Raw genomic sequence first — 15,329 nt, 5'->3', positions numbered from 1 at the left:
ACCTTCAAGGCACAGTGGAAGGCTTTTTCTTTTTTCATTTGACTCAGGCCCAACTAACGTAGAGGATCAAGTACTATATTAATAAGTCTAAGGAACTTTTCTATTTTTTTACTTATCATATGCTGATTGAACCATTTTCAATGTGTACATTGCCATATTAGACAATTTATCATTATACTAGAAAAGCTTTCGGTTTGGACGATGCACAAATGAAAAAATATGAAGCAGAGATTTCAGAAATTCAAATGCTGGCATTTGTCGGGCTTTACGAGCTTCCTGATAGGTCCTGCAATATGAACAGCTGATGGCAGACCTCCTTCTCCTAATTACATCTGCCCTAAGGTCACTTCGTATCTTCCAACCCTGTCTTAGTACAAGAAAACCAAGCTAGCCAGGCCTGCATGGGGCAATCGTACACTGAATTCCACCATAGCCTTTATTCCCTTGCAAGGACACCAACAACCTTTCCTGCCTCCCGATGATTACAGCCCAATGAACTCTATACTGGGCAATCCTAACCCCATTCCCCTGCCCCTCTTCTTCTATCTTCTCTGGTATTTGCTCAGTAATCTCATAAAAATCTTAAGTCCCTCTCTGCTGTACTTTTTATCTTTGCCTTCCTTTCATTTCATTTGAAACAAACTCTACTCATGGGTAACAGGTGGTGCTTGGAGCACTACTTTACTTTACCAAAGTAAAGGGGTGTATCTTGGACTGATAACAAAACATAATAAAGATGAAAGGGCAGGGAACTAAGGCTGCCAGGCACCTGTTTCTGTGCTCAACACTATATTATTTCACTTAACTCAGTCCTCGTGATTATCCTTCAGAATAGGTGTAACTATTCTTATTTCACATCTGAGAAAATCAGGGTTACATTCTAGGAAATGGAGAAACCATGATTTGTATTGTTAATTGTCTAACCCTAGAAGTTTATTTTCTCCCATTCCTTTTGAAGGAACCCACAACTACCTTTCAGAATCATCAAAAAGTCTCTGTTAATTAACCCATAAACCTATTATAAAACAGGCTTTTGGTCAAAAACTCATCTGTATGGAGATTCCTCAAAAAATTAGGAACAGAATCCCCATATAACCCAGCTCTTCCATTTCTGGGTATGTATTCAAAGAACAAAGAAAGACTAATTTGAAAAGATAAATGTACCCATCTGTTCATTATAGCATTATTTACAATAACCAAGATACGGAAACAACTTAAGTATCCAGTGATAGATGAATGGATACAGAAGTTGTGGTGTATTTATACAGTGGATTACCACTTGGCTATAAAAAATAATGAAATATTGCCATTTGTGATACTTTGGATTGACCTTGAGTGGATTATATGCAAAGCAAAATAAATCACATGGAGAAAGACAAATATTGCATGATTTCACTCATATGGAATATAAAACAAAAACAAAAACAAATGAACAAACAAAATAAAACAAAAACAAATTTGTAGATTCAAAGAACAAACTAGCAGCTACCAGAGGAGAAGGGGTTTGGGCAGTGGGTGAGGTGAATGAAGAGGTCATCTGTATGGTGATGAATGGTAACTGGACCTGGAGTGGTAATCACTTTGTAGTGAATACATATGTCATATTATAAAGCTGTATCCCTGAAACTTACATAAAAAAAAAAAAAACAAAAAACAGAATGCTTCATCTTCCTCTAAGTCTGCACTGTCATTAAGCATCAGTACTTGAGGTAAATATAACAACACTATTTTATTCAGTAGCATTATCTTTTGCTTTAGTTACAATGCCTGCAAAACTGTTTTTACTATTTTTTTCACTACAATACACACTTTTAAAGACATAGGCTCTTGGGGAGGCTTTCCAAGAAATCCGTAATATGCTTTTACAAGTCTCAAATTCCAAACAACTGATTTATAAATGAACTTTTGTTATACAACCTATTTAACTTCCTTAAAGATTATGATTAAATGTTTGACAAATGAGTTTTGAAGAGGTAGGTGGAATACAGGTGAATAGGTTGCTGAGGGATGTAAAGGTTAGAAAGTAAGATTTAATTACTTCTGTGTGTATGTTATATGCTATATGTTCAGGGTAAGATTTAAAGTAAAAACATTCCAAGTAAAATGTGTCTTTTATACCAGTCAATATCTGAAGAAACTTCAAATTCCACTATAATAGTTCATTCATCATTTGTTCAATGGCAGCTATCAAGGAACCAGTCTTTTCAGAGTCTTGTAACTCAGACAAGTGATTTCACTGGTAGTTTGTCTAAAATAATATTTTTAATTAAAAAAATGAAGTATGTAGCTGATTAGCATTTTAAAGCAGTGTTATCATTGTTGTACTACATATAATGATTGAAACTAATAATGAGTTTAATGACTTTAGGTTAAAAGACTTGAAAGGTAAAGAGCAAATAATTACTTACTCTGTATTTTGTTTTTATGGACAAATTCTTGGTGACATGAATTTTAATGCATTTTCTACTTCATAAACTTCATGGGATGGGAGTGAGGAAATCACAATTCCCTGGACCATTAGGTTAAACATTTAGTAAGCTATTAGACTGGGATACTTCTATTTGTAACAGCACAACATAAGATGTGTTGGCTAAATGAGTCCCTATAAAAGCATAAAAGCAATCCTATATATCTGTTCTGTCCAGTACAGTAGCCACTTGCCACATGTGACAATTAAGTACCTGAAATATGGCTCCTTCACACTGAATGTGCTATAAATATAAAAACACATTCTGGATTTCAAAGACTTAGAACCAGAAAAGAGTGATATATACCACTGGAAATTTTTGTTTGTTACATGTTGAGATTATAACATTTTGAATATAGTGGGTTAACAAATACGTTTATTAAAATTAATTTCACCTATTTCTTTTTATTCTTGAATGTGGCTACTACAGATTTTAAATTATATAAGTGGCTTGCATTATATTTCTGTTGTGCAGCCCTGTGACAGATAATACTGAAAGGGGATTTATAGAATAAACATGTATATAATTTCTGCCATACTCTTGTGCAGATTCAAATGTGCACTCCATTTCACTGGAATAGTAAATCAACTAAATATGAATTATGATTTGAGAAAGTATTTAGCTTTATCAAGGATATAAGATTGTTAAATTAGGGGATGCCTGGGTGGCTCAGTAATTAAGCATCTGCCTTTGGCTCAGGGCATGATCTTGGAGACCCGGGATAGAGTCCCACATTGGGCTTCCTGTGAGGAGCCTGCTTTTCCCTCTGCATGTGTCTCTTCCTCTCTCTTCATGCCTCTCATGAATAAATACATCTTTTTTAAAAACTACAAGATTTTTAAGTTAAATCAAGCTGTTGATAGCAAGTATTTTTTTTACATATTTAATTTTTTAAAAAAAATTCATTTAAGAGAGATGAGAGAGAGACAGAAATTGGAAGAGACAGAGAGAGAGAGGGAGCATGAATAGGGGGAGCAGCAGAGGGAGAGGGAGAAACAGGTTCCCCGTCAAGTAGGGAACCCAACATGGGGCTGGATCTCAGGACCCTGGGATCATGACCAGAGCCAAAGGTAGAGGCTTAACTAACTGAGCCAGTCAGGTACCCCAATTTATTTCTATTTATTGATTATATATATAATATCTATCTATCTATCATCTATCTATCATTCTCAAGCAGATTCCCTGCTGAGTGTGGAGCCTGAAGGCTCAATTCCAGGACCCTGAGATAATGACCCGAACCAAAACTAAGAGTCAGACGCTTAACCAAATAAGCCACCCAGGTGCCCCAATAGCAAGTATTTTTATGGACTCACATAAACAAGTCATAAATCTGACTTCAGACTAATCTGATTACACATAAACTACTGAATACCAATATATTGGTATATATATATTATGCCAATTGGTATATATATATATTATATAATTTAGAATACTATTTCCTAGATACTCTCAACTCTCAAACCAGTTTTATGATAATGTAATGTTCTTTCTAAAATGATTTCTGACCTTTAAAAATTTTTTTAATCCCCAAAATACCCAAGAGAGTGCCTTACCCTCCCCATGGCAGTGGCTTACTACAGCAATGATTGTCCTTGATGGAACCCAAGGTGATGTGAAAAGGCCTCCCGGGATGAATATCTCTGGCTTCAATGCTTTCTAAAAACTTCCTTCTCTAACAGTTTTGGAAGTCCCTTTGAGAGTGATCTGTATGAAGCCAAACAGACCGTGCTGCTTAGGAAGTATATCTCATGGGCTGCTTAAGCCTGGGTATGTCTTTTGTTGTCCTGTAGAATGGATTCTGAGCAGCAAACATAACTTGAACTTTACTAATGCATTTTTTTCTGTATTTATTTTTAACTCTCTTTGCTGATTTTTTTTTTTTTTTTGTTATAACATTTATAACATGTACTGCTCATCAGTCATTTCCCATTGGTGGTGGTAATGACTGAGAACTTGGTTTTATGGTCTCACCATTTGGTGATCAGAGAATTTATTAGTCTTTTCGTTTTTTAGTCTGCCTATTTGTGAGCTCAAATCAAATATGAACATCTTTTGTGTCTATTGTAAAGGACACCAGCTCCTTGAAATCTTAACTGGTAATTTTTTGTGTTTCTGTGTTTTGTTTTGACCTATGGCTGAAATTACAGGATAGAAGCTATAAGTCTCAACATATCTGTGTGTCTGTAATTCAGAAAAGCCCTTAACTCTTGCATCAGTGTGAAGTATTTTCCTATATCTGGAGAGTATTAAAAAATTATTACTACCCATAAACTAAAGTGCTCTGTTCTGATTGGTTTATAGGGGTAAGCGGGCACCTATTTAAATCATATTCTTCAAAAATGAACAGAAAATAGATAGAAATTATTCTTTAAAAGTGCTAGAGTTCAAAAAATATTTAAGAAACTATTGGCTCAGGAACAAATTTATTTATTTATTTATTTATTTATTTATTTATTTATGGAACAATTTTAAAAAAGAATTCAAGTTCATGTAATTAAGGTGAATCTTTGGACAAATTAGACTAATAACTTTGGTCTAAAAGAGAAAGTTTTATGTATTTTCCTTTAGTTTATAATTCCAGAGTTTATTTTTAAAATAAGATTTGGGTTTATTTTCTCATAGGCTAGTTAGATCTAAACTTTTTAGAATTACTTAAACTCCTTTAAGATTATAAAAATAGAAAATTCGTTTGGTTAAACTGAATCATAATTTTGACAAATCTTTTTTGTATTAAGAGCAATTGTAGCATATTTCCTATGTGATTTACAAGTTACTTAAAATAAACTCACTGTATTTCTGGTAAGTTCAATTTTTCTCTTCTCAACATAACAGAGAGAATATTTGAGAAAGACTTCTAAACTAAAGCAGAGGGAAAAATATCTGAAAATATAAGATGCGGTCCCATGTACACACATTTTAATGAACTCTACCAATGTGTTTCTGAGGCAAATCAGCCTCATGAAACAGAGTGGCCTGAGGTAGATTTTGGTAAGGGGAGAAGACATTGTTGATTATATTAATTTACAGATTTGGTTTAGAATTCTATAATCCTCCTCAGTTGCTTATGGTGAAAAAAATAAAAAAAAATAAAAAAAATAAAGACCATCTGAGTCCAGTACCTGCTCTTAACTAGACTCAATTGAAGGCAGGACTAAAGGCAAGATGATTTGTCAAAGGCTTCTGCAATAATCTAGAAGAGAAATAATGGGAACCTAAACTAAGGAAATGCCAGAGTTAACAGAGGAAGGAGATAGATTGCAGAGATACTCAGTTGGTAGAACCCAGCTGATGTGAGGTCTGACTGGATGTAACAGGCTACGAAAATAGAGAAAATATCTATATCAGGTAACTGGGTGAGTGATCATACCATTTACTTAGATAGGAAACACAGGAAGAACCACAATAGGCTTGTAAGGGAGATGAGGAATTCATTTTTAGAAATGGTGTACGTGATATTATGAGCTGTTCAGGTAGAAATATCCAGTAGGCACTCAGAGATAAAGGTTGGGAGACCAAGAAAAATGAAGACAGAAGCTGGAAGTCATTAGCTTATAATTGAATGGCAGTGCTCAGATAAAGTATACAGAAAAACCTGGGGAACACAAACATCGAGAAAAAAAATCTGAGCATGAAACCGGCCAGGGCAATTAGGATGATAGAGGTAAGCCAAGGGAGGATATTGTCTGAGGAGCCATGAGAAGGGAGCATTTCAAGAAGGAGAAAGTGAGGGGATCCCTGGGTGGCGCAGCGGTTTAGCGCCTGCCTTTGGCCCAGGGCTCGATCCTGGAGACACGGGATCGAGTCCCGCGTCGGGCTCCCGGTGCATGGAGCCTGCTTCTCCCTCTGCCTGTGTCTCTGCCTCTCTCTCTCTCTCACTGTGTGCCTATCATGAATAAATAAAATAAAAAAAATTAAAAAGAAAAAAATAAAAGAAGGACAAAGTGAGCAATGGTGCCAAGTGCTTCAGATACATCATGGTAAGAAATGGGAAATTTGTGACTCTGAAAAAAAAATTCAATAAAGGGACGGGTATGGAACCTAAATCAGCCAGGCTAAAGATCGAATGGGAGGTGAGATAGCAGAGACTAGTACAGCACAGTGCAGTTTCATGGAGGCTGTGTTTACATGTGACTATGAAGGGAGAGAACTGGGAAGTAACTGCAGGGCTGGTTGGGGCGGCAAGGAATGTGTGTGTGTGTGTGTTTGTATGTGCAAGCATGTTTGTGCGTATATGTGTGCATGCATGTTTGTGTGTGTGCACACGTGCATGCACACATGTGCGTGCATGCATGTGTGCATATGTACGTGTGTGTGTGTACACGTATGGATAGATGTATCTGAAAGATCAGAGAGACTTGAATATGTTAGGAGAGAGAGAGAGTAACAGAAAGAAGTCTTCAAAATGTTTAGAAACTGTTCTTAGAGTAACATGCAAGCTTGAGAGGGCCAGGGGAGAATGCCAGCTTGTGGCCATCCGTGAACAAAAGAAACAGTGTACTCCAGGAGTCTGGTTCCTTTTATAACTGGTTTAGGTTTAGGTTTAAGAAGAAGCTCACAATAATCTATCTTCCCAATGCAATTTTGTAAATGAGAGAAATCATTAAAAAAAAAAGTTCAGGTTTTTGCTAGTTTGTAATCTCTTGTTTATACTTCACTGGCCTCTAATCTATGTTGAAAACAAATAACAAGTATAGTAATGTAATGAAGATACTTACAATTCGAACAAGCCAGGATAAGGTAGACGTTGCTGTTGAGTAATGCGTGTTATAATGGTAGGGGGGGCTTTGATCATCTTCCCATGTCTCATAACGCTCTGCGTAAAACACAGCTCTCTTTGGGTTCAAAGCACCTATTGGCTATAAAAACAGAAAAGAAGCTTTTCACTTAATACAGTTATACTAAACATTCTGTATTATAATTCTTTATCCTGGAAGTATTTACCATTAATGCATTTTAACCATAGAGCATAAATTATTTTGTATTATATTGTATCAAATTTGATTTTAATATTAATTACAGATCATTTACACCTGCTAAAAATCTCTCAGGAAGATGATTTATATATGTGAAGTTTCTGGATTTTACTAAAAGTTTCAGTAAACTGGATTACTAGGAATGATCCAGTTTAAACTGTCAAGGCAAAACCAAGACTTTTAATGCCGTTTTCCTGCCTACTTAAGTATAGCTATAATGAACGTTTGGCTTGATCACAGGAAATTCAATGAGAAAGTGAAGTAGTTGACCATGTGATGGCCATATTAGAAAAAAACCTTTTACTAGAGGGTCACCCCCTGTGTGAAAGATAAGAATCACCCGTATGGAAATATGGAAACCTTGTTGGAATGCTGGTTCCATTCTGTTATTATACAAACAGAGCATACAGCTTTTTTATTAAGTGAAACTTCAAACCTAAGGCTGGTGAAAATAATCCAGACAATTCAGATTCCCTAGAAAGCATTTTGTAAGGCCACTAAGACCTTTCCTATCAGTACCACCACACTCCCAATGATGATGTTAATCCCTATGGTGGAGCACACATACATGGTATATATATGTATGTATACAATACATACATATTTCTTTTTCAACAAAGCATGTATTAATTGGATCATTGCCTCAAACTTCTTAGCACACCTAATCATTATTTTTTTGGCACACCTAATCATTAAGAAATTCTAGCATAGACCTCATGATTTCAAATAACAAACTCTTTTCAGCTTCAGTTTCTGTCTGATTTTGATTTATAGGACATGGAGTCCATTCTCAAGATACCCAATAGCTACATTATTTTGTTTTAGAATGCATACTATATATACAAATATTTATAGAGAAAACAAAAGATGAATACTAAGTAAAATACAGAACTCCTTTATTCAAAATTTAATATTAACTAGTTAACTATGAAGTTCCCCCTAGGGCTTAATTTTAACAAGAGAAGTAGTAGAAAATCAGTGTTTCAAGTGGACAAATAATGTTACACAAGAGGGAAAGATTCATTTATAAATTGCTTGTAAGCTTTTTTCTTTTGGTCCCATGGGACTAATTCAAAGAACACAATGATGTCAGCAGTTAGAATTAGAATTTCCATAATAAACTCTTATTTGCAAAGGCTCTTATCCTTAATATTGAAATTGTTTGTAAGCATTTTTCATTTCATTATTCTTTAACTTAATTATGACTTAACAAAGACTAAACAATTTAATTATTTTTTAAAATTAAAAAAAAAATTGGTTTAATTTTTTAAAAAAATTTTAAGAACTTTGGTTTAAATATATTTTTTAAATGTCCTAAGGCTTATATTTTACTCTGTTAAGTTTCACTGTTCACCTTTCAATCTTTTTTACATAAATATAAAAAGGCAATGTAATTTCATTAGATGTCACATAAAATATTAATAATATTAAAAATAAATATACAATTAATTTTTTGGTAAAAGGATACTTACTATAGTGGAATGAATGTGAGCTGTTACTGAACTGAAATATTTTTTCATTTAAGATGGCCAACATTAAAAAAAAAAAAGATGGACAACACATTCTATACTTTTCTATATGTACAGACCTCTGTTTTTCTATGTCAATATTAAATAACAGACTATTTTTTGAAAGCATTTAAAATGCTTAATACTTTGTTCTCTCTTGAATATGCTTATGCTCTTTCACATGCATAAGTGTCTGCACAATCTGTAAGGATTGACCTTATCTGAGATTTTGTTTGTTCTATAAGACCTCACAAAACATTCTTGAGAAAGGAATAAGGCCCTTCCTCTAATCTTTTCCAGCCTTCTCCCCAACCACTGGAAAAGGGATAAAATAAATATCTACCATTTAATTTTAATCATGTTTCATTAAAGTCATTTTGTTGGAATGTTTGATAGAATAATACTTTGTAGGAAACAGTTGCACAGTATTAAAGTGTGTATATGCTTTCATTATATGCTTTCATTTTTCATTTTAACTTCTTAAAATGCATTTCCAATTTTGAATTTTTATCTCATGCATTTAGAAATGAATTTTTTACAATAAAATGTATATGATCTAGTTTGTACTACTTATTTTTCTTTTATTTTGCTCTAGTAATCAAGAAGCAGTAAGTCATCTGAAGAAAAAATGCTTGAAAATGTCTTGAAAACAAAAATTTCATTACAGATGACATATTTTCTTATGGATCTAAACATGTATTATCTATCTACTTGTCCATCTATCATCTACCTGCCTATAACGATCTACTTACCTAATGTATTAACTGATATGGCTATATTTGTTATCCTTTTAAATTTTGAGCAAATAATGCAATGTCAAAGCCATTTGGATTTAGCAAACGAATATGGTAGGAATTCTGGTGAAAAAGTAAAACTCCACTTAATGAAATGTGTAAGTTTATTTTGTAATCTTTTTTAATATTTACCATAATTATCATCATAATTATTACCAGCTTCCTTTTCTCTCAAACAGTAATAGGCTTTTAGGAACATCCATTTCTATGCTTTTAAGGGTTTCTATATGAAACAGTTTATTTTTATTTTTTAATTATTTTAAAGATTTTATTTATCTACTTATTCATGAGAGACACACAGAGAGAGGCAGAGACGTAGGCAGAGGGAGAAGCAGGCTTCCTGCAAGGAGCCTGATGCAGGACTTGATCCCAGGACCCCAGAATCATGACCTAAGCCAAAGACAGATGCTCAACCACTGAGCCACCCTGGTGCCCTCCCACATGAAAAAGCTTAACGGAAGTTTAGAACTTGCTATTAGATGTATTATGATTTTGTTCTTGTCTGTTTGCATGCCACAACTTGACACTAACAGGCAAGTGGAAATGATGCAGATAACAATGCAAAAATTAAAAATTTCACCTTGCTAGCACTTTATTATTATAATTTAGTCTCTAAATTATGTAAGCTATGTAATTTATGTAATTTTGTAAGCTATGTAAGCTTGCAAAAAAGAACTATTTTCAATTTAAAATTGGTGGAAAATCATACATGTAACATTATTACATCTACATAAAATCACTGAATTTATTGAAGAAACGGTGTTGAGGATTTTCTCTATCACTCAATTTCCCCTGTTTGAATATTAGAGAGGGAAATTTGTCTCCATCTTAAATACCACAAAAAGCTTTGTTTTCCTTAAAACACACACACACAAACACACACATACACACACACACACACAAAACCACCTGTGACTTTATTATATGGAGTATCCTGACAGATACTCATGGAAATTTACATCATTAAAGGCTCTCAGAAATATTATAAATAGAATTGGTTAATCTTGTTCACTCCATTGTTTACCTTTTATTTATTTATTTTTTTTTACTAGAACTTCATCCTTCTTTTTGTTTTCATAACTATTAATAGGCAGTAGAATGAGTACTTCTTCAAAAGTTCTGGTTAGAATCCATATGGTATGTATTTCTGAGTGTGAGCTTTTTCTTTGGTTACATTTTCCTATTTTCTTTCCTTTCCTTTTCTCTCAGCCTTGATCTATGATCTACTAATACCTTTCTGTTGTATGAAACCCTACAAATTTTATCAAGAGCATTTTATGGAATAGGTGTATAAATTAAAGAAAAAAATTAAATAAAAGAAGTGAAAATGAAGAACAAAGATAATTTAAATAAAAAAAATACTAATTGGGTAAATGGTCCCTTATAAGGCATTAGAAAAACTTTAGAGAATGTGAAAGTCTGGGCATATATATGGATTAGTTTGAATAAATAAATAAAAAATAAATGTGGATTGACTTGAGGCAGTTAATGTCATTAAAACAGATTAACATTTTTAAGAATAAGAAAGGTTTTTGAGAGGCATCAGAGGTCCAATGAAAGTAATAATGATACTGAATTCTGGTATTTCAAAAAACTTGAAAATGCTCATTATTTTCATGGCTTTAGGATTCTATTTGTGTATGTAAAATGTTTGTGAGCTCACTATTGCTAGTGTTCTCTTCTGCAAATGCTAATGGTGCTATATATTTATATAAGACATTGTTTTCACATCCATTTTCTAGATTGATTTTCATAAGTCTCTGAGGTGGGCAAGGCATTCATCCTGAATTTCATGATGAGGAAAGAGGTTGGGTCTCTACTCTTTCCACAGCATTGTGTTACCACTTCATGGCTAAATGTGAAATTCTGATCTTGTCATCACGTTTTTCTTCTATGACTGCCTACTTAATTCCTAAACCATCATAGATCTTCAAAATGGAATGCCCCCTACAGGCCTACAAGTCTAACTCCCTCACTTTTTCTTCATAATGAAGAAAAGTCCAATCAAGATTCTATTGCTAGTTGGACACTATACATTTTACAGAACCAGCTAAAGCTCTGTGGTAGACTGAGATGGATGCGGGATACAGTTAATCTATTTGGCTTGCTTTCATTATCTCAATGCTCTCAACACATATGAGCTTCTAATATATTGAAGTTATCTTGTTATTTTTCATTAGAATAACCAAGGGCTTGGGAATCCTGAGAAGAGGCTTCAAGAATTCTTGTCTTTTTATTTTTTTTCAGTTATGAGCTACATATCATCATCCTCAAAATTCTCGGTGATGACAATATAGAAATCATACGTACAAGTGCTTCTGTGCTCAAGGCAATTCCCTGCCTCTCTTCTTATCTGGCCATGGAATTTCAATGCATTCTTCCAGAAGTAGCTTAAATTTCATCTGTGAAGGCGTACATGACACTCTCTGGTAATCGGCAAGTACTGTAACTCTTTTTACCCAATAGGCTAGTCCTTTAAGGAAATGGCTTTTACTAACTTCTATGTTCGCAGCTCTTGATACACTACTTGGCTCTTTGTAGGTACATAATAAATGTGAATGAATGAAGGCTGACATATAACATTCATTCATTCAAAGATTTTAATTAATTAATTAATTAGAGACAGAGGCAGACATAGGCTGAGGGAGAAACAGGCTCTCTGCGGGGAGCCTGATGTGGGACTTGATCCCAGGACCCCAGGATCACAACCTGAGCCAAAGGCAGACGCTCAGCCACTGAGCCACCCAGGTGCCCCTATTTATTTATTTATTTATTTATTTATTTATTTATTTATTTAGAGAGTGGGCAGAAGGAAGAGAGAGAGACTCTCAAGCAGGCACCCCATCGAGTGTTGAGCCTGCCATGGGGCTTGATCTCACAAGCCTGAGATCATGATCTGAGCGAAAATCAAGAGCTGGACACTTAACCGACTGAGCCACCCAAGTGTCACTGATCATATAACATTCAAATTTCTGTATGGAAACTTAAACACAAAAATTTCAGGCAAAATCAAAAGACAAAGTGAGAAATATTTATAGCACATATGATAAAGGGCTAGCTTCCTTAAAAAGTGAGCTTTTCAGGTCCTTAAGAAACTAATGAATAATCTAGTTGAATAAGTGACCAAATGAGATGAACAGGCAATTTACAGATGCAAATTTCCAGTACATGTAGGAAAAACAGCACCAGTTCATACAATATAATGGATGTCTATTCTTTTTCTGCTCAGCATACATTACTCCTTTTCTTTTATAAACCACTCCTTCCCTAGTTTTGGTATATCTGGTTCAGGCAGGCTGACTCCATTACTTGATCCCCTGGGTAGGCATGTGATCCACACCTGGCAATCATCATATTCTATCCATATGAGTACTAAGATTGGTACAAAAATGGGCAGATGATTTAAGTTATTCCAATGAAACTTCCCTAAAACCTTGAAAGAAGTTTTCTCTTCTTCTAGTGGGGTTATTACAAAGACATCACTGCTATAACATAGGGAAGAAGCCTGAAAATGAAACCATGAGGAAAAATACCAGAGATCTAGTATCCTATGACACTGGTGAGCCCTCGAATCCAGTTTTCCTAAAACCAATCCCTGATTCCTTAGTTATATGGGTCAATAAAATTTTTATATTTTAAATTATAGCCAGTTTAAGTTGATTTTCTGTTCCTTATAGTCAAAAGTCAGAAGTACACTGGCAGTTTTAAAATGTCAAATAAAAAATATTTTTATTCATTAGATTGTAAAAAATTAAGTTTCACAATATTCAGTGTTGGCCAGGGTATAGCAAAACATGATATGTCATAATACTGTTGGTAGGAATATAAATTGATATAAATTTCTCATGGGGCAAACTGGCAATATTTTTTAAAATATGCACTTCCTTTTGATCCAATCATTCCACTTTGAGGAATTTATAATATGGAAAGAATCAGATATAAGGATATTTCTATTTCTCCAAACATTGTGTGAAGTGGCAACACAAAACAAAATAACCCCCCCAAACTAGAAGTAGTCTAAATATCCAATAAGGCACTAGTCAAATAAATGATGATATACCCACACTGCTGCATAATATCCATCTAATCAAAAAGGATGATTTGAAAAAAATTCCGAGGTAAATTCAGTCAGTTATTAAGTGCCTACTATGTGTCAGAAATTACTCTAGACTCTATCATAAAATAAATGAGGTTGCTGTTCTCATGATGCTTGCATTTGTGTGTGTGTGTGTGTGTGTGTGTGTACGTGTGTGTCTTTAGAGGCAGAGACAGATGGAATCTAAATAAACAATTAGGTAAATGATAAAATACCAAAGATAAGTGCTCTACTGACAATTAGAATAACAGGATAGTAGCGTCTGGGTGATAGGAGAGGCATCTCTCAAGAAGAATCTCTAAGCAGAGATGTGAATGACCAGAGGAGTCAATCATATGCAATTTAGAAATGAGAGAATTCCAGACAGAGGAAGAATTAGTACAAACACTCTAAGGAGGTCTGACTGACATGCTCAAAGAATAAAAAGAGAGTGTGACTGAAGCATAGTAGGTGAGAAGAAGAGATAACATGACAAAATAGGTAGAGGCACATCATATGACTTTGCAGATCAGGAAAATGAAACATATTTTGTGGTAAGGGAAGAGGAGAGTCACTGAATGCTTCTGAGCAAGAGATAAACAAGATCTGAGTTAGGCTTTAAGATGGTAATTCCAATAGTTTTGTGGAAAATGGATTACAGGTAATATTAAATTATTATTCTGAGTACTGGGTTGAAAAAAAGCCATTTGCATCATAGGATTATCAGCATCATAGCATTATCAATGTCTTTCTAAAAGTCCTATAGTACATAGTAATATACTTTTGTTAAATACTCAGAGAAAAAATTTTGCAGAATATACATAACACTACAATGATAGTTGCCTCTGGGGAGTGAGAATAATGGAGATTTTTAGTCTTCCCTAACAACTTTTTACTATTTGGTTAAGAATTTGATTTATCCTGTATATAGAATGTTGGAGGTTTTTTCAATTATATGACCCAGAAAAATCTTTCAAATATGAACATTTAAACTTTTATAAATTCAAATTTTTTTTTATAGAAAAAGAGTATGTGTGAGTGGCGAGGGGCAGAGGGAAAGGGGGAGAATCTCAGTTGGTATCCACACTCTGGGGTTTGATCTCAAGGCCCTGAGATCATGACCTGAGGGGGAATCAAGAGTCCAACCCTTAACCAAATGAGCCAACCAGGTGCCCCTAAATTAGTATAAATTTTAATCAAATTATGGTAACTTTGTATTTTAGTTAGCAAACGATATAGACCATATATCTCCAAATACAAATTCCTGTTATTGTCACTGATATTTGAATCACCATATATCAAAACTTCACTAGTTAAAACAAGTTAATGACAACATGAGGAAAACAAGATGAATCACGAAGGTGAGATATCTATAGGGTAACTGGAACATCTCTTCAGTGAGACAATATTATGAAAAAAATTGTGTGTGTGGGTTGCTGATTGGAAGCCATTCTAGCCTAAAAGACACTAAAGAGGCATAAAAATCAAGTGCAATGTAAGGTCCTTAA

The 15,329-nt window shown here is 34.2% G+C and overlaps 1 protein-coding gene across 16 annotated transcripts in view; it reads right to left on the bottom strand.

Moving 5' to 3' along the window:
• The window catches only part of NBEA (neurobeachin), a 662,404-nt gene that overhangs the window by 78,599 nt on the left and 568,476 nt on the right, over positions 1 to 15,329 (bottom strand). For all 16 annotated transcript variants that reach the window (XM_072719992.1, XM_072719993.1, XM_072720000.1 and 13 more), the window contains one exon: positions 7,187 to 7,327. In XM_072719992.1, coding sequence (XP_072576093.1) covers positions 7,187 to 7,327 — 141 coding nt within the window. The remainder of the gene's footprint in view (positions 1 to 7,186; positions 7,328 to 15,329) is intronic.

Source organism: Vulpes vulpes, chromosome 9, assembly GCF_048418805.1.
Source record: "Vulpes vulpes isolate BD-2025 chromosome 9, VulVul3, whole genome shotgun sequence".
Taxonomy (NCBI): domain Eukaryota; kingdom Metazoa; phylum Chordata; class Mammalia; order Carnivora; family Canidae; genus Vulpes; species Vulpes vulpes.
The sequence above is the reverse complement of the archived record's forward strand: the minus strand, read 5'-3'. Positions and strand labels throughout refer to the sequence as shown.